This window comes from Terrapene carolina, unplaced genomic scaffold, assembly GCF_002925995.2.
Source record: "Terrapene carolina triunguis isolate 2854851 unplaced genomic scaffold, T_m_triunguis-2.0 Scaffold67, whole genome shotgun sequence".
Classification (NCBI taxonomy): Eukaryota; Metazoa; Chordata; order Testudines; family Emydidae; genus Terrapene; species Terrapene triunguis.
The window spans coordinates 51,308,744-51,329,054 of NW_020664418.1; the positions used below are offsets into that span (position 1 = coordinate 51,308,744).

Consider the following 20,311-nt stretch of genomic DNA (forward strand, 5'->3'; position numbering starts at 1 on the left):
GAAGAAGTGAGGTTTTTACCCACGAAAGCTTATGCCCAAATAAATCTGTTAGTCTTTAAGGTGCCACCAGACTCCTTGCTGATCTGGTATAGGACAGTGTTAGAGACGTGTTTCATAACTAAATGACCTATGGGTTAGTTTTGGTATGGCAATTTCTATTACATTTAGAGTGACAATTTTATTCTTACTCTAGGGAGAAATCATACAAACCTCAAGCAGCTTTAGAGAAGCAAAAAAATTAGCATTTTCTGTAATGTTCTTTAGTCTTTTTCTTTCATAGGCTGACAGCTGTGAAGATCCATCCTGCACAAACAAATAAAAGCAATTGCTCTGTAGGATAATGTTTAGGATATTACACAGAGTGCACAAAAAGGCCTGGACTGTTGAGAAAATAAAGCACTGTGCAAAGTCGCATGGCCTTTTTTTTTTTTTAGGTTCCAAGCTTCTCTTACAATAAATGTTACTTTATAGTGAGGAGTACCTGACATTCCTCCATTTCCAAACAACTGTTACAGTATGAGGTCATTAAAAGCAAAAAGACACAAAAACACTAGAAAGCAGACAAACTGGTTAAAAAAGAACTGGGAGGATAAGGGGGAAAGTGGCACATTACAACATACTCCTAGATAGTAGTGCTTTAACAGAGCTCCATCAGTGTGGCCAGAAAGTGTCCAGTCACAGACATGAATATCAATTTATATTTTGCCTTAATACAAAGAAGCTGTGGATTCTTTGTTTTACCCTACCACGGACACATTCTCCCTGCCCCCCCCCCAAAAAAGATATACCAGAACAGGAAAGGATAAAACAGACCAGCCCCAAAGACTGATATTTAAGGAATGGTGACAATTAATTTTCTTGAAGGCACACCTGCTGAGTTTTGAAGAAGATCTGAAGAAAAATGTGGGGGAGCTAGTGGATATGGTAACTTTAGAAAACCTTTAATTGCACGTATCGACAGAAGCCAAGCTGGTTTTGGATCAAGATAGGAGTGTTTTGCACACACAGCTCAGGCACACACTTATGAAGATGGAGTGTTAAAGATTTGTGTCAAAGTTCTTTATGGATGTTAAAATTATTTCAATAATATCTTTATTACATTGATAAACAAGAAATGAAAGCATGAAGCAATTATGCAATGCTGAAAAATGTACAACAATACTGATATTAGGCTGTCTTATAATAGTGGTCTCTGGTATTGTTTATAGAAAAAATTAATTGAGTCCTTTTTAGAACTAAAGGTAGCTAAATTCTTTATAAGAGTAGAATTATTGAGATATATGTCTTTCAGTTATATTCAGAAGCCAAATACTGGATGCAAATGGAATAAGCTGTGTGTTATTTCTTGGTACCTTAGAGAAAAAGGGAAATGTGGTACATTCTGAAAATTATTATTTGGATTACCATAGCACTTAGGAGCCCTAGTGACGGACCAGGAACCCATTGTGCTAAATCCTGTACAACTACAGAACAAAAAGGCAGACTGCCAAAAAGAGCTTGCAATCTAAGTGTAAGAGAAGAGACAACAGATGGATAGACAGACAGTAGAGTACAAGGAAATGGCAAAACAATACTGGTCAATATGATAATAAAATAGAATAATTTTCTTTTTCTGATAACAAAACTTTTAGGAACCAATCCTGAAACTGATACCACTCAGGAAGGTCCATGTGGAGTCAGTGGCAGGATCAAGACCTTAGGTTGGATTTTTGCTATCGGGATTTTGTTTAGCTATGACTGCTTGCAAGAAATAGTCTCTCATACATTACAGACTGTCAAGATTAATTATGTTAAGTAAACTAATATTTACCTACAGCCAATATGTATCATTAAGAAAAAGATCTAAGACAGTGGGTTATGTAAAAATGAATAACTTATCTTGAATAATTATGAAAAACAGTCTTATTTTTCTATCTTTAAAAATAATGAAGTACAATAATTGTATTCCCTTTGCTATTTTCTAGGGAGCAAACAGTTCCTCGTTTACAAAATCATCAATACTTGAAGTTTCAAAATGTGAAAGATGCCAAATAAGACAAATTGAGGGCTAGGCTAAGAATATATTGAGGAAGCTAAAAGCAAAAGAGAATATAGTCACACAAAAAAACAATGTTTGGTTTCTTACCAGATAAGAGACATTGGAATTACTTCCTTCACTGTCTGTATCCCAATTGTTTTCTGAATCATGATCAACTGTAACTGAAGTGTTTGTGGGTGACACCATGCTAGTTGTATTATGAAGTGAAGACATACTGGGGATTACTCCTCGTGGACTGGAAGAAGCCTTATAGGATACATCTCTTATTTGCTGACTTGTGGGATCACCACGGGATTTTTTGACTTTTGGTTCTCTTTCTGAAGGCCCTTCATTACTAGAAAACTTTTCTAGTAAGCGTTTCTGGGGCAGACGTTTGTTGCGTTTCTCTTCTTCCATGGATAACGGGGTGAGAAGAACTTTCACTTCTTTTCTGAAAACTGCTCTTCGTTCAGCTTTTTCTGACACATAGTTCATACTGGGGTTTTCTTTAGGTGTATGCTCCTACAGAAATGACGTAGAGAAAAATATAAAGTACACTACACTAGAACTCAGCTCCTGTAACTTGTCTCCACATAACTAGCAATAGGAACAAATCATTTGAAAACTAGTGTGTATTAAATATCATGTAATTTTACAAACACTTCAGTGTAAAAAAAAAAATGCTGCTGCTGGGATTTTCTCATGCCTTATACCTGAAGCCTAAAGTGTGAAGCTTTCCTCCCAAAAGAATGTGCCCTTACCTAGTAACCGCTTGGTGTGTCCATGCTCATAAAGCACGCAACACCAGCAGTTCCTTCCACTCGAACGCCAAGGAAGTGCTACAAACCATTGATGAAAACATTCTCATGCGTCTGATGAAGTGGGCATTCACCCACGAAAGCTTATGCTCCAATACTTCTGTTAGTCTTAAAGGTGCCACAGGACCCTCTGTTGCTTTTTACAGGACTCTTTGTCGCTTTTTACAGATCCAGACTAACACGGCTCCCCTCTGACACTATTCCCCCAAGTGTTCTCCCACTACTCTCCGTTTACACACAAACAACAAGGAGTCTGGTGGCACCTTAAAGACTGACAGATTTATTTGGGCATAAGCTTTCGTGGGTAAAAACCTCACTTCTTCGGATGCTCTCCTTCCTCCAAGGGTCCGGCAAGCCCGAGACCGTGGGAAGTTGCCAAGAGGCAGATGGCTCCTTCTAAGACCCACGTTCACTTTTCTTGCACGGATCCGGAACGCCCGCCTGCCTTCACTAGGGCAGCCCCGCGAACGGCTGCAGGATGCGGAGGCTGGGGGGGTTTACAGCGTTGACACGCCGGGCAGGGGCTGGGGAGCGGGGTCAGGCGAGCAGCAGGTGCCAGGGCTCAGGGGCTGGACAGCGAGACCCGCCCGCTCAGCCAACGGGTTTTCTCTCCTCTGGGCAACTACATCGCCCGGGGTTCCGTGTCCCCCGTCTCGGGGCGGGGGCGGCCAGGTCAGGCGCGGCGGTGCCCGGCGCTGTACAAAGGCTCCGGAGCCGCCCAAAGGCGAGGGAGCGGCACCTGCCGGGGCCGGGCCCAGCTCGGGGGACGGGCCTGGCCCAGCCCCCAGGGGGCCCCCGCTGGCTGGAGGGGGCGGCCGGGGAAGGGCGCGGGGAGGCGGCCGCGGGGCGCCCCCGGGCCGGCGGTGGGACGAGCCGGGCCGGGCCGGTCCCACACGCGGCGCCCGAGGCGCTCTGCGTTGGCGGCGGGGCGGGCGGACGAGGGGCCGGTCTCCCCCGGCCCAAGCTCCTGACCTGCGTCCGCTGCCGGGCGAGCGGCGACAGCGGCTCCTCAGCCCCGAGCGTCCCGGCCTCGTTCTCGGCCCGCGGCATCTCCCCGGTGCGGCGCGGCGCGGGACCGGCCGGGGCGGGGCCTCCCCTTCCCGCCTACGCGCGGGGGCGGGGCGCGGTTACCTAACGGGGGGGGGGCGCCCCCCCCCCCCCCGCCGCGGGGCCGGCCCCGCCCGGGGCGGGGGTGTCCTCCCCGGGGGGGGGGGGGGGGGGGGGGGTTAGTTAGCGCCTGAATTTAGCCTAATTCCACTGAGCGCAGCAGCTCCCCGGGGCCCGCAGCCTGAGAGCGGAAAGGGTCACGTCGGGCCCGGGGCTGCGGCAGCACCCGGCTCCACGTGGTTTCCATCGCATAGAATCACAGACTATCAGGGTTGGAAAGGACCTCAGGAGGTATCTAGTCCAACCCCCTGCTCAAAGCAGGACCAATTCCCAACTAAATCATCCCAGCCAGGGCATTGTCAAGCTGGGCCTTAAAAACCTGCAAGGAAGGAGATTCCACCACCTCCCTAGGGAACCCATTCCAGTGCTTCACCACCCTCCTAGTGAAATAGTGTTTCCTAATATCCAACCTAAACCTCCCCCACTGCAACTTGAGACCATTGCTCCTTGTTCTGTCATCTGCCACCACTGAGAACAGCCTAGCTCCATCCTCTTTGGAACCCCCCTTCAGGTAGTTGAAAGCAGCTATCAAATCCCCCCTCACTTTTCTCTTCTGCAGACTAAACAATCCCAGTTCCCTCAGCCTCTCCTCATAAGTCATGGGCTCCAGACCCCTAATCATTTTTGTTGCCCTCCGCTGGACTCTCTTCAATTTGTCCACATCCTTTCTGTAGTGGGGGGCCCAAAACTGAACGTAATACTCCAGATGAGGCCTCACCAGTGCTGAATAAAGAGAATAATCACGTCCCTCAATCTGCTGGCAATGCTCCTACTAACACAGCCCAATATGCCGTTGGCCTTCTTGGCCACAAGGGCACACTGCTGACTCATATCCAGCTTCTTGTCCGCTGTAATCCCCAGGTCCTTTTCTGCAGAACTGCTGCTTAGCCAGTCGGTCCCCAGTCTGTAGCAGTGCATGGGATTCTAATTGCAGGACTCTGCACTTGTCCTTGTTGAACCTCATCAGATTTCTTTTGACCTAATCCTCCAATTTGTCTAGGACCGACCCCTGGGGCACTCCGCTTGATACCAGCTGCCAACTAGACATCGAGCCATTAACCACTACCTGTTGAGCCCAACAATCTCACCAGCTTTCTATCCACCTTATAGTCAATTCATAGTCCATCATATACAGGGTTTAGTTTTGTTCAATGGCTCTCAGCACCCTCACTATCCAAATTGTTCCGTGTGACTTCACGGAGAGAGCACCAGAAAGGCTGCACACTTAGCAACAGGCTCAGTTACGCCTTAGCAGGAAGGCTAGTGGCAAGACCAGCTGAAGGAAAAATCCCAGGGGGGCCACAGATCCCACGCAATGGCTGATACATATCATCAATACATCAGGCTGGAGTCACATTATAAAGGAACATGCTTCTGCAAGCACATAATACTATGGTGATCAATAATGATTAGAAAGTAATTGTTTAATGAGGGAGAAGAAGTAACAGGTAAAAGAATAATGAGATGAAATGTAATTAAGGGAAGTTTGTAATAGCTAATCAGACTAACATAGCATGGCAGGATAGGAGTGAAAAGCACATTGCTTGGCTCATTTAAAACCTGCCTCTATACAGCACTAGAAAATGTAGAAGTTGAGTAGAGATCAGGTGAGATTTTCTTATCGTCAGAAGGTTACCAATGTGTTACTATGTTGCCAAATAAGAGTGGAGAGTAGGTCAACAAATTTCCACAAAACCTTTCCTGACAGAAGTGAAGAAGCCCATTAGCTGGCATTATACAGAACACAGGACATTCGTGCATTAGTCCCAGGGTATATGAACTAGATCTTCTCCTGGCAGTGGAGGAAGGTAAAATGTCTTTCCTAGATTTATCAGGAGATTTTGGTAACTTGAGTCCACAACATTTTGTTGATTTGCCTTCAGAATCTCACAAGTGGGGGGCTTTAAGTAGATTCTTTCCTTCCTCTTTGGAGATCTTCGAGAAGGTCATGGGTACTTGCCACTATTCTTTACCTAGGAAACGCCTGGTGGTCTGTAAAACTGCAGCTTTGTTTCCTCCTGTTCAATATGCATGTCTGACCATTGGGGACATAGTAAGAGAATCTACAGTACCAACTCTGTTGGCTGGTCAGCTCAGTGAGAATCTTGAATATGGAAATTTCTATGCTTTCCCACTGCCTAAGAGAGGTAAAGAAGTCCATATAACAAACTAGATATGGTTGAAGAGATGCTAATATGGGAAGAAGCCTATGCTGACAAACTGAAGAGTTACAGAAAAGAGCTACAATGATTAGAAGTCTGAAAAACCTGCCTTTAGTGAAACTGTTAAACTAAATAGATTTTCTTTAAAGACAAGATTAAGAAGTGACTGTGGTCTACAAGTAGCTGCTCAGGGAGAAGAATTTGATAGGGGTTTTTAAAGCTAGGAGACAAAAGAACAAGGGCCAATAGCTTGAAGCTGAAGCTAGACAAATTTAGGGTAGAAATAAGAGGCAAATTTGTAATAGTTAGGGTAATTAGCCTTTGGAACAACTTACAAAGGGATGTGATATATTCTCTATCACTTGAAGTCTTCACATTATGATTGCCTGTCTTTTTAAAAGATAGGTTTCTAGCTCAACTAGAAGTTATGGGTTTGTTGCAGGAGTTGGTGAAATTCTCTGGCCTGTGTTATGCAGGTCAGACAAGATAGTCATAATGGTCCCTTCCGGGCTTAAAAATCTATGAAGGATTTTAAATCAATGGATAGGGGTGAAAGTGTAATTTATCAAGTGTGGATGTGTGGCCTATGTTGATGCTGTTCAGAGCTCATGAGGACAGAAGAGTGTTTTGAAGCTCTGGAAGAAAGAACAACACGAGCCAGGTAAGATCCAAAGAATGCCCTTGGTTCAGGCAGCACTTACGTGTCTGACAGACCATAAAGCCTTGCAACTTTCACATACACTCTAGGCCAAGCTTCAAATGCCCCAAGGGGCTGCTAGACCCAGGAGATGTGGGGGGAAATATCCAAAGACTATGAAACCGAGAACTAAATTAAGCTAACACCTCAAACTAAGAAACTCATCCTAAAACCTAGATTTTGTATAGAAAACAATTCAAGACCACCTAGCTGGCCCTGAGCTACTTCAGGATATCATCCTTTATTAGTATGGTCAAGGAGGTTCATGGCTCCAACCATCACTGCTGGTAAGTGGGTTTGAGCTACAGTCGTATACATTCCATATGTGGGTTCAGAGAGAGGCAGTTCTCAAAGAATTAGAGCATTCTTACAATGATTAATCACTAAACTACTAAGTCTTCTATAATCAATCAAAATTAGCATGTTCTTTTTATAAGAAGAATATTTAGCATCAGGGAAGAATTAAAAGTTCCAAATAAAGAAATGCATTTATCTAAAAGCATTTATTTAAACAAATACACTTTGTACTGTACAGATGTAGGATATCAAAGCTTTAATACATTTGAAAAAGTGGAAGTTAATGGAAATGCTGACAGTGTGTGGCTTTATACAGTATTTACAGTCTAGTAGTTATAATAGTGAATAGGAAGGTTTAAGGAATTGTCTGTTTTTAGGCTTTGGTGGTGCCATAATCCCCAGTTTCCTACTGATTCCTGGCGTGACTGTAGTAGTACCATACGATGTTGAATTGTATCTTGAGGATGTCTGGACTTTGGCGTTAGAAGAGATCTTTTTGTTGTTGATATAACCCCTAGAAATTTAGAGAAAAAATGATGATTTAGCATATCAACATGATACCTAATACCATAAACCTGTATATTACATTTTATCTAGGAGTGTCAAATATATGGCCCATGTGCCAAATCCACATGCATGATGTATTTATGTGGCTCGCATAAACACATTCATATTCTCCAGAATCTAATCTTTCATTTAAAAACAAAAGTAAATTTCTAACGCTCATGGCTGCAGAGGTAACCTTTTAAAGGTGAACCAAGCGTAACATAGGGTATGATGTCTGCAGACAGCCTGAAACAGTCATGCAAAAGGGTGAAGTCCCTTGTCCTCCATTAATCTGATTAGTGGATCAACTTTAAATGACCTCAGTGACAACCTTAAATATTGAAATCACTGATCATTTTAGAGGATAGAATGGTAGGGAAGTTCACTGGATTGGAAATTGGGAGTTGCTGCAGAGGAGGAAATCCAGAAAAGACGGAGAGAAAAAGAGAGAGGGCAGAAACAGCAGTGGGATTAAAGGGGAGCTTATTTTCTCTCAATAAAGGCACTGAATAAATAACTGAACATTTAATTAGTACATACAGGCCATTGTCTTTTCTTGCTCTCTGTGAAAACCACCTACTGACATCAGTGGGTGTTCCACTGCATAGTGAGTATATAGTCCTGATTCTATAGCCAGGCTCAAGAACTATAATTAGTTATAGAATTTGGCCCTCTCCTCCAATGAGTTTGACTCCCCTGATCTAGGAAAGCTACCAAAGCAATTTACAGACCTTATAGGAATTACATACAAAGAATGTTGTTTAAAATGCAAAGTCAAGCACTCAGACATTAAGAAATGCCAGATCTATGGTTGCCTGTGCAATAATTCTGCACTCCTGCATTTACATCCTGAACGAGCAGGAATCCTGAGGAAAAACTGCATATGATCATATATCAAGATTGATCCATAATGCAAATGCACAAGGGGGCAGAATTAATGTTATAGATAACCATAAATCTGGAATCTCCTAACTTTCAAGTGCTTGACCGTACCACCTAAATAATGTTCTTTTAGTGTAATTTTCTGAGTGTGTTTTTCTAACTGTATTTTTAAAGAAAAAATAAATGTATTGGTGTAACTAACAACCACTCCTCTTTGTTGGGTGCTCTGTATGAGAAGCTGTGGGCAAGAGAAGGGGGAGGAAGACAAAATGTTTACAAATGGAAAAGGACAAACCAGAAGACAAAAGTAATTCTCAAGCTTCCGAAATCATTTTCTAGCACTAATTCCAAGTGAGTAAGCAAAAAATATGAACAAAAGATTCCTGACAGCATCTCTTTAAATTTTGCTCTATCTGCTGCCTTGCCTGCAAAAGTTTCAAAAACAGTGGAAAGGTATGCCAATAAAATTATGGCTTGCTTTAAGTTAATATCAGAATTAAAAGCTGCTGCAAAGCAAGCAACTTTGATAGGAGTTTTTGGGAAATATAGATATCACCAATTAGAGTGACAAAGGAAAACAAGAACATTTGCCCCACCAGCACATCTGCAGTTGTGTACTGTACTGAAAACCACAAAACTAATGTTTAGTAATGAACTTAAATTTCAGGGCTCTGGCAGGCTGCTTAACATATAAGAGATATATTTACTCAAGATTCCAGCTGGAAAATTACAACTGGGGAATGTCTGTCCCACTTTCATTTTTAGGGGACAGAAGGAGATTTCAAAGGGAAGGCACAGAATCAAGCTTAGAATATTTTTTTCATTATCTGAAAACAGTTGTGTGAGAGATGTGAGATTTTTTTCAATCCCTGGATCCCTCAGTTTACTGTAATTCTATGGGATGGATATAAGTCTTCCAGGACCTTAACTTGATTAAAATGAGACTGGTGGAGTGAAATCCTTAATGTATTGTCATGCATAAGATCTGTCTCTTACTTCAAACCCATTTCCCACTGCTCCCTGGGGTGCATTTCTCCTCACACTGCCACCCTCCTGGATGCCTGGAGAGCAAGGAAGAGATCATCTGCTCTGCACTCCATATTCTAGCCTTGTGTGAAATCAGAGAGAGACAAGCACCTCTCAGATCCAGGGACTCCACAGGAGTCATATGTGCTTTTGGAGTATCACCATTGTACAATAATGACTTTATAAAGAGGTTATAAATACTTCCAAATCCATGTTTTTCATGCTGCTGGACCAATGCCGCTCTCCTCCTTCACCATTTTCCTATTGACTATATTCTTCAACATTAAATGAATTAAAGCAACTTTAATCCAACACTCTAGTGGATATTTTTATCATCATACTACTTTGGTTTAACCAATGTTACAAGTATGAACATATCACATACCCCTTGGAACGAGACTGCTGGCTACCACCATAACTTGTTTTTTTCTTCTTGGATTCTCTGAAGAATGGTAGTCTTTTCCTCTTTTTTCCTTTGTTTGTGCTGTTGCAAAAATAACTAGAAGTTGTGTGTGTGTCCTCTACCTCCTCACGCTCACGTTTTCCAGCATCCGTGCCCGCAGTTTGGTAAGAGTCAGTCTCTTCTACAAATGGACATTTTGTTAAAACTAATGCAACTGGGATAACTTCCACAAAATAATTCCTAGAGCAATCTCGATTTAAAAATGGTCAGTGATGGAGAATCCACCAGAAGCCTTGGTAAATAGTTCTAATGGTTAATTACCCTCCCTGCTAAAAAATTATGCCTTATTTTCGGCCTGAATTTGTCTAGCTTCAACTTCCAACCATTGAATCATGTTATGCTTTGGTCAACTATAAATCTAGCAGAGAAAAGTGTAAGTCATTGGAGAACTTTAGTCTGTGATTTGTTCACCCATGCTACAATGTTAGCCCATAACTAGTGGATGTGAATGGGAAAATACAGTGCAAGATACATCTCGAGGCTGAAAGTCTCCTCTACGCTCCCAGCCATGAAAGGAGGACCAGCAGATCAGCAATCTTACTTTTCTTCTCTCATTCTTACCCAGGACATTTGAAGTCCAGTTATCCACCACTGTCTATTTTTTAAGAGTTATAGTGAATCTCTCCTCTTCCAACCCTCACCCCGCCACTTGCCTCTTAGTTAAGGACCCTTCTGTGCTCTAAAAAGCCACAATTTTTAAAAATGAAAGTTTGAACACAGGCCATAAAGCTGTATTTTAACATGGACCCCTTATGTAACTTCATACAGAGAAAAGGCTTTCTATACCTGGCAGTGTCCATTCAGAGTACTTTTGCATGACTTGAATTATTTCTGCACCATACTTTTCCAGTTTGTCTTCTGTAACACCATCAATCTGAAGCAAAACCTCCGAGTCAGAAGACAAAGTTTCTGTATGCAGACAAAGAAATCTGATCAGACAAAACAGATTTTGCACACTTTTTTTTTTTTTTTTTAAATACATAAAGGAACATTTGTAGGTTTAAAATTCAGGTAAAATGTAGACAGGATTGAATCAGACAACCAGATGTATTTTTGGAATTTTGTTCAAAGATGGGCAACATGTTTCCCATCAATAGTATGTCAGAACTACCAATTCCTATTCATATACTAAACAAGGAACAAACAGAATCAGAGAAAATCTTAAATACTCTTTCGAGAGCTCCATTATAGAGCTTAATACGCAATAGACAAATAGCACTTAACCATGCCCATCAGAGCACAGTTTAGGAACGGGGGTTTAAAGAAATCAGGGCAGAATAGCGCACATGCCTCTCTTCCAGCAGACTGCCTCCCAGTTAGTTAGCATGTACACTACAGTCAGCAGCAAGCTGAAGGATGGAAGTCAATCAGGGTGCTCTCAAACGGTCACAAAGCGTGCCCCCCCAGTGTAAGCCCACCCCTGGGATGAATCCTGCTCTGAACCAGAAATAGCCTACTGCCCCCATAGGAGTTTTGGTCATGAGGATAAACATTACCTGCTATTCTCTTGAGTGTAGCAGTGTTAAAAATATTGAAGTAATGGACAGCAAAAACTTTCCCAAGAGTTTTGCAAACATCTGTAAGTTCCACAAGACATTTCTTAACCATCTCTTCCCGTTGTGACATTTTTGTCACTGAAGCCCTTTGCTTCCGAATACTGCTGGCATTCTCAGTTTCATAAAACTCCACCTATTAAAATGAGAAATTAAATAAGTAAATAATCTATATGAGAGAAATTGCAGAGCAGCTTAACAGCAGATATCTGGCCTTTAACCAGTAAAAACAGGTATTAAAACTGAAAACTCTTTTTTTGGATAACACTTGTTATTCTCTTAAGGTAACTGTTTACCCAACAAGAAGAACAACTCTACACAAGATCCTTTTTATGTGTATGGGGTTTTTCAACAGGGATCCCAAAGCCACGTGGTTACTAGGCATAATCCTTTTTAAAGGATTGTGGGACTGAGTTCACAAAACACAGGAAAAAAAACCCACACAGCAAGTTTGGGTGGGGACTGATGGAGCTGGTGGGACTATTGTTGAGGGCTGGCTGCTTAAAGTGGCTTCTCTCTTTTACCCCTACCTACACAGGACTGCTCTGAAAGGGGAGTTACCAGTGCACTGGCTAGGCAGCTTCTCGTAGTGCAGCTTTCCTTGGAGCTTAACACTGGCTGGTGAAGAGGGCTGAGGAGCTGCAGATGGACTGGGGTTAGGAGAGAAAGGAGCAGGGCAGAAACAGCCTCAGGGAAAGGAGAGAGTTGCTTTTTTCCTCCACTTAACTAGCTCCTTTAGAGTCCTAGGGATCACAGGAGTTTGCCAGTTTTGTTTCTCCCCTTGTGGGGTGTAACCCAGTTGATGCCCCCTCATGAACCACTTTTTGAGTCATGCCCTACCACTTGGAAACTGTTTGGTTAGAGCATTGGACTGGAAACCAGACCTACTGCATTCTATTCCCTGCATGTGACAAGTAATTTCTGTACCTCAATTTCCATTGTCTACAAGTAGGTTATACTAATACTCTTGACAACTCACTGGAGTTTTGTAAAGTTTAACTAATGGTTGCAAAGCACCCTGAAATTATTGAATATTTCTATAATCTCATTTATCGTTATTTTTGTTTTTAAACTATCCTGGCACTCAATGTAAATTCAAAGTATCTGCATGTTCTTAAAGCAGAGAAGAGCAACATCAGTTTCATTTTAATTTAAGAAGGAAACACCAATGTAGAATTAAAGAAAAAGTAAATTGGTTACACACCTGTAGATATCCATTTAGGACAGCCTGTGCTTTCTCTCCTACCGTTACATAAGCTACTGCTTGCTCGGCAGCAGTGATATACAATTCTTCCTCAAGAATCTTATCCAGTACCAGCTTTCTAAACAGCCTTTCCACATTATGTCGTGAGTAGGCAGCTCCCTTCCCAAATATACCGGACTGAATCCTAGCACTTTTTGTACCTGTTTAGTAAGAATAAACAGAATTGGTCTAATAACCTAGCCAGTAAGTTACACAACTGTAGAAGGCTATGGAGCCATTTTGCACAGCCCATTCACAAAAATCTGAACAAGTGGCAGAAGCTTGAAGACTTACAATCATTATCATTTTATCTCCCCGATATAGTCTGGTTAAGGCTAGGGTTTTTATTTGTTCTAGAGCACATACCATATGGATTACTCTCAGGAAAGAACCCTATTGGTATAGATCTTGTTTCATGCTTTTGCCCATGCTTTATGGCCCCTCTGGCATACAGCGAAGCTTTGGCCTACACCAAATATTTGAGCGGTAGAACAGAACTTACCCAAGAAAATGTCAATCATCATGTTCAACGTATACCTTCCAGAACCTGCATTTCTTCTCCCCATTTGTCCACAGTGCTCTTGAACAAATCTTATAATATTTTTCACTTCATCCGTCACATTTCTTGATTTGTAATCCTATCACAATAGATTTGATTAGAAAGATTTGTTTCCATTGTAACTAATACCATTTGCTACTGACAACTTTGTTTCTTACTACTAGGCTTTTTCAATCATAAGTTAATTCTGATCCTCATATAGATTAGTTATTGCCTGTTTACATTGATATGCCATTGCCATGGGAATTTTAGGTTAGTAAATAATCCTTTGAAAATGTAAAAGGATCAATAAAGTTAAAGAACAGATATTTCAAAACAATTTTACTGTTGTACAAAATTGATACAGTATTCCAGAAGACTGGAAAAGGGCAAATATAGTGCCAGTCTATAAAAAAGGGAATAAAGACAATCTAGGGAATTACCGACCAGTCAGCTTAACTTCAGTACCCAGAAAGATAATGGAGCAAATAATTAAGCAATCGATTTGCAAACACCTAGAAGATAATAAGGTGATAAGTAACAGCATGGATTTGTCCAGAACAAATCATGGCAAACCAACCTAATAGCTTTCTTTGACAGGGCAATAAGCCTTGTGGATGGGGGGAAGTGGTAGATGTGGTATATCTTGACTCTAGTAAGGCTTCTGATACTGTCTTGCATAACCTTCTCGTAAACAAACTAGGAAAATACAACCTAAATGGAGCTACTGTAAAATGGGTGCATAACTGGTTGGAAAACCACTTCCAGAGATTAGTTATCAGTGGTTCGCAGTCAATCTGGAAGGGCATATCAAGTGGGGGCCCGCAGGTATCAGTTCTGTTCAGTATCTTCATCGATGATTTAGATGGATGGCATAGAGAGTGCACTTATAAAGTTTGCGGACAATACCAAGCTGGGAGGGGTTGCAAGTGCTTTGGAGGATAAGATTAAAATTCAAAATTATCTGGAAAAACTGAAGAAATGGTGTAAAATAAATAGGATGAAATTCAATAAGGACAAATGCAAAGTACTCCACTTAGGAAGGAACAATCAGTTGCACACATACAAAATGGGAAATGACTGCCTAGGAAGGAGTACTGCGGAAAGGGATCTGGGGGTCATAGTGAACCACAAGCTAAATATGAGTCAATAGTAACACTGTTGCAAAAACACCCAACATCATCGTGGGATGTATTAGCAGGAGCATCGTAAGCAAGACATGAAAAGTAATTCTCTACTCCACACGGATTAGGCCTCAACTGAAATATTGTGTCCAGTTCTGGGGGCCACATTTCAGGAAAGATGTGGGCAAATGGGAGAAAGTCCAGAGAAGAGCAACAAAATGATTAAAGGTCTAGAAAACATGACCTATGAGGGAAGAATGAAAAAATTGGGTTTGGTTAGTCTGGAAAAGAGAAGACAGAGGGGACATAAGAACAGCTTTCAAGTACATAAAAGAGGAGGAGGGGGGAAAATTGTTCTCCTTAACCTCTGAGGATAGGACAAGAAGCAATGGGCTTAAATTGCAGCAGGGATGGTTTAGGTTGGACATTAGGAAAAATTTCTTAACTGTCAAGGTGATTAAGCACTGGAATAAATTGCCTAGGGAGGATGTGGAATCTTTGTCATTGGAGATTTTTAAGAGCAGGTTGGACAAACACCTGTCAGGGATGGGCTAGATAATACTTAGTCCTGTCTTGAGTGCAGGGGACTGGACTAGAAGACGTCTCAAAGTCTCTTCCAGTCCTACGATTCTATTTGGTTTAACAGAGCTTATACACTCAAACTGCAAGAGTAATGTTTGAGTATTGTGTTAATCAAGTTAACTAATTTTAAAAATATCCATGTAGTATTTACACAACTCAAAAGTAATGAGAGTTGGATGCATAAATTCTAGTGCATCCAAATGATAATATACTACCTAAAGTCTACATTATTTTATTCAATATTATCATTGGTTTAAAACTGAGAAGAGTGTGGGGTAGTGCTCTGAGGACAGGATTAAGCACTAAAGTCCTTTGGACTAGAACATTGACTCACTGTGGAAACAAACACCTTTCTGCTTCAGTTTCTCCATCTGTAAAATGGTATCATACTTACCTACCTTGAGGTATTATGGGGATTAGTGTTTGAAGTCCTCTGCAGTTTAAAAACTAGGTGTACTAATTCAATCAGCAGCCTTATTAAAGAATCTTACATTTTCCGGGAAAAAAGTCCTCCTGCACATTTTCCCACCAATTAGTTTGGGGTTTTTTGTTTTTTTAAGGTAACAGGACTTCCTTTCTAACGCACTTAAGAAATAGTTTTTAACTTTTCTTGAACACAATTTACATTGCAATTGAATACCTTTTTAAAAGTTAATTCAGAGAAAGGAAAATATAAGCAGTCAATATATATGAATTAAACCTAGCCTTTAATTTGTGGATTTATTATTAAATTTGGAATATTCATTTTAAAATGTCATCTATTGAATTACTAGGAGCACCAGATATTTAAACCAAATATTAGTAGATGCTTGCAAAGCTGGGGAAGCTGGAAAAAAAAGGTGGGTTTAAGATATCCATCAACCCTTTTGTTTTACTCCTGGTCACACTAGCAATCTGCTGGTCAATAGATGTTGACCTGTAGAGACTGCAAACCCTCCCCTCCCCCCAAACTCCTACCCAATCCATTCCAAATTAGTATCCATTATGATGTGGCAGCTTTGTGCTCCTCTGGCAGCACAAAGCTGCCTCCGAGCCATCTTAGATGGCAGCTGGAGGATTCCACCCGTGGGGGAGAATTCCTAGGTGGCATAGCTAGCACAGTGAGTTCTCCCAGTAGGCATGGCTGGGAGAACAGAGGTGACGGAGAGTATCCTTAAACTTCACAGTCCTGAGCTTCCCCAACAGTTCCTGGGGTCCACATGCAGCTAGTGTAAATCTGTTCTAGGTTACACCTTGGGACCAACTCAAAACACTTGGTATCACAGGGCATGAAGGATCTCACTCAGCATCTCTGTATCTGCCTTCTAGAATATATTTGCAAGTTTTCTTAAGGTTGGTAAAAAAACAAAAACAATTTTAAGAGCTCAAATTTACAGATGATGTAATTTTTTACCTTCTTTCGACAGCAGTTGTCACAAGTTACTTCTGGGTGTTCCTTACAAAAGTTAAGATTAAAACCAGTTTCCCCAAAGTAAGCCAAAAGCTGTATTCTCCGGCATTCATGTACATTCTCACAGTAATGAACCATACTGTAAAGGTTGTCAAAGTGGGTTTTTCTTGTTTGACTGTTTCCATCTTTTTCCACTGAAATAAAAGGAATGCATTCATTGTATTCGTTACACAATGTACAAAAAGGCTAAAGTCATTACTGATCAAACAAATTACCTCAAGCACTTAGATAAAAGTAGTCAGATACCTAGGCAAAAAAATAAATACATTTTAAGCCAGTCAAGACATCTCATTCCACTTTCAAGAATTTAAGGGGGAGAAAGAAAGCCACAGACATGGTCTCAGTATCTGCCCCAAAAGTAGAAGTTTGGAAATTCTGCAAAATGAATAAATTGGTTGGGTTTTTAAACTAAAACTAAGGTATAGGTAAAGAAAATTTTCAGAGAGGGGAACAATGAAAGCATGCTGGGGGGACCCTGCAACTACAGTAACCCAGTCCTGTGTTCTATATGGCATTCTGAAGATCTTTAAATAGCAAACGAATATGTAAATAGAACAGGACAAAAACTTAACATGCCGGAACTACTTATGTCCTGTTATAACATTTGATATATCAGAAATGGGAGCCTTTGCTTACTTTGTATTAGCCTTCTAAGCCTGGTTACATCACTATAACTGTAGAAAAGCAAACAGTGAGAAACTTCACCATCTCGTCCAGCTCTGCCAGATTCTTGATAATAACCTTCCATAGATTTAGGGAGAGATGCATGAATAACATAGCGTACATCTGGTTTATCAATTCCCATGCCAAAAGCAATTGTTGCGCATATGACCTGGAATAAGAGTCATAAATTATTATACAATCATAAAGCTTTGCAAGGTATTCATACAGCACTTTTCACTATGAATGTATTGTGATCACTCATATGTAGAGCCCTACCAAATTCACAGTCCATTTTAGTCTATTTCATGGTCATAGGATTTTAAAAATTGTAAATTTCATGATTTCAGCTATTTAAATCTGAAATTTCAGGGTGTGGTAATTGTAGGGGTCCTGACCCAAAAAAAAAGGAGTTGCAGGGGGGTCACAGTATGGTATTGCCACCCTTACTTCTGTGCTGCTGCTGGTGGGATGCCGCCTTCAGAGCTGGGCACCCAGCCAGTAGCTGCCACTCTCCAGCTGCCCCGCTCTGAAGCCAGCACAGAAGGGTGGCAATACCATGACTCCCCTAAAATAACCTTGCAACCTGCCCTGCAACTCCCTTTTGGGTCTGTACCCCCAATTTGAGAAACGCTGGTCTCCCCTCCTCGTGAAATCTGTAGAGTACAGGGTAAAAGCACATAAAAAAAAAAAAAAAAAAACAGATTTCACAGTCCATGACGCGTTTTTCATGGCCATGAATTTGGTACGGCCCTACTAATATGATCCTGTATTGAATGCAAAATTAATTTTGGTGTACTCCCAAGAGAAGTAAGACATTCAGTCAAAACACTTATATTTACAAACATCATCTACTTTCCCAGAAAGAGTCTAGTGGTTAAAGCACAGAACTGAGAGGAGATCAGAGTTCTAGCTCCTGCTCGCCATAAACTTGCTGTGTGACCTTGTGCAGAACACTTAATGACTTTGTGTCTTATTTTCTCTGTGAAAGAGTGCCCTACCTCACAGCAGTACTACAAGGCCTCAAGTCCTTAACTTTTGTAAAATTCGTAAGTATGATATTTATTACTGTTGCTTATAAATATTCCATGTAAATGCGATGCTGACATTAGCATTTCCCCTACAGAAGGGCTAGCAACTGTTTTCTGAATCTCTATTCTGCACAATGATTTAATTCCATGTCTAGTCATGTAAGATTTTTATATTAACTTTAGTTTAATTTTTTATGTGCATCTTGCTCTAGTTTATGCTTTGTGTTTTTGAGAGAGTCCCACATTCTTCCTGTAGAATCTCTATTAACCTTCTCATTTGTTTTTCCCTTTTACCTGACACCCATCCTGATTAATCCATTTTCGTTGTACAAGATCTCTAACGGTGTCACTGAGGCCAGCATGATAGGCAAGTGCAGCAAGACCCTTTTCCTGTAGAATTTCAGCAGTTTTGTTACAGTCCTGCCGCGAGAGGCAGTAAATTATTCCAGAGTCATCTGTGAATATAAAGGGAAAAATTGTGCTGGAATATAGGTTCTTCTGTTTCACAAGTACCAATAGCCTTCTCAGTCAACCCAGCTTTAATAAAATCCATTTTAAGAGTTTGCTAAAAAATAAACGTTTGCATGGCAAAGGCAATTTTCTTATTACCAGACATTTGTCAATTCCTGATTTAGATATTTTAATCTACAAGTCCTTTTTTCCTATTCATTCCCAACAGGAACTCCTACTTTAATGGGGCCCAATGATTAATCTTAAGTCTTGGCATCAAAGAACTAAATTACTTTGCCTCCAAAATTTTGTTCTTCTACATTTACCAGTACTCTCAAAAGACATAGGAGAATAGAGTACACACTACTGCCTTATACAAGAACTGTAATTCACTCAAATGTATATGAGCACATCCAGCTACAAGAAGATTCAGTACTCACGCGAATGATATTTTTTGATCCATTCCAAGCAGTCCAATGCCACCCTTTTTGGCTTTTTGGGCAATACATCATATTTCAAGTTATGCCTGTTAAAGCTCATAGTAAACCTAAAACATAATGTCCAAAGCACGTTAGCTTCATATACATAGCCCCTCTTTTAAAAATATACTATGAGTCTTCAGAGTAAAAGGTCAAAGTAAATGACACTAGATTGTCTCATTGAGAACATAATTTTGAATCCAGAATATCAATGAGTGATACTGGTATTGCAGAATTTTACACTATGTAGTAATCTCCACAGGATAGGAATTGTCTGGAAGGACTCCAAATTCAGATTAACTACTACTTCCTCCCCTAAAACTCTGAATAGGGAGTCTTTTTTCATTCTACCTGGCCCAGTTGGGATTGATTTTCCTCACTTTTTGGATCTGGGAACACTTCGGTAAATGCTAGTGTTGTTGTGTTCATCCTATGGCTGGGAAAGCAGAAGGCAGGCCTACTCTGCATTACATAAACCAGCAGGACAGACATGCTCAGAGACAGGACACATGCACTGCATGGTAAAAAGTGAAATTTACCTACCCTAATTTTTCCCTTTTAAATCCTGACATTTCTTTTACATGTTCACAAAATTATGATAGGTCCATGTCAACCATAAAAAAGCCCAAATGTCCACATCAAATCTATCATTTGATTTTTAAGATACCAAATCTTTCTGCACTATTTAAAGTGACACCTGAATTATCTATTTGTGAAGCCTGATGTACACTGGTAACAGGGTTTGTAATGGTTTCTAACTCCAAAACCCATCAAATGCATGCACTGAAGCATAGCTGTCCCACTTTCTTAATAAAAGACTATCACAGTTTCCAAGAGCATCAGAAATTTATCAGACCTGATGATAAAGAACTATGGATCAGATTATTCACCCTGAGTAGCACCTTACTTCACAGGTAGTCCCTTTGAAGTCAATAGGTCTAAGGAGGACAAAATTACTTAGGTTTTGCTATTGAATGCAGTGCAAATGCAATACAGTCCAGATTTCATTTGATACCTTACTTTCACTGTTTGACACATTAAAAAATCCTTGCCTTACTCAAGCTTTGGAATTTTCCCACTAAATGCTATAGATCATATTCTTTACCAGCTTTGCAAGGTTTTCATG

The 20,311-nt window shown here is 40.9% G+C and overlaps 2 protein-coding genes across 2 annotated transcripts in view; both read right to left on the reverse strand.

Annotated features, from left to right (window-relative positions):
• Positions 1 to 3,886, reverse strand: part of WDR76 (WD repeat domain 76) — a 16,742-nt gene extending 12,856 nt beyond the window's left edge. Inside the window, exons 1-3 of the mRNA XM_029910776.1 lie at positions 3,808 to 3,886; positions 2,126 to 2,539; positions 218 to 303 (exon numbers count right to left, since the gene is read on the reverse strand). Of these exons, the coding sequence (XP_029766636.1) occupies positions 218 to 303; positions 2,126 to 2,539; positions 3,808 to 3,885 (578 nt within the window). The 5' untranslated portion in view covers position 3,886. The remainder of the gene's footprint in view (positions 1 to 217; positions 304 to 2,125; positions 2,540 to 3,807) is intronic.
• Positions 3,887 to 7,368: 3,482 nt separating this feature from the next.
• The window catches only part of BLM (BLM RecQ like helicase), a gene marked incomplete at its 5' end in the record, with an annotated part of 29,501 nt that continues 16,558 nt past the window's right edge, over positions 7,369 to 20,311 (reverse strand). Inside the window, 10 exons of the mRNA XM_029910777.1 lie at positions 7,369 to 7,672; positions 9,998 to 10,196; positions 10,862 to 10,984; positions 11,572 to 11,764; positions 12,833 to 13,032; positions 13,374 to 13,509; positions 16,509 to 16,699; positions 17,202 to 17,397; positions 18,551 to 18,711; positions 19,147 to 19,253. Of these exons, the coding sequence (XP_029766637.1) occupies positions 7,492 to 7,672; positions 9,998 to 10,196; positions 10,862 to 10,984; positions 11,572 to 11,764; positions 12,833 to 13,032; positions 13,374 to 13,509; positions 16,509 to 16,699; positions 17,202 to 17,397; positions 18,551 to 18,711; positions 19,147 to 19,253 (1,687 nt within the window). The remainder of the gene's footprint in view (positions 7,673 to 9,997; positions 10,197 to 10,861; positions 10,985 to 11,571; positions 11,765 to 12,832; positions 13,033 to 13,373; positions 13,510 to 16,508; positions 16,700 to 17,201; positions 17,398 to 18,550; positions 18,712 to 19,146; positions 19,254 to 20,311) is intronic.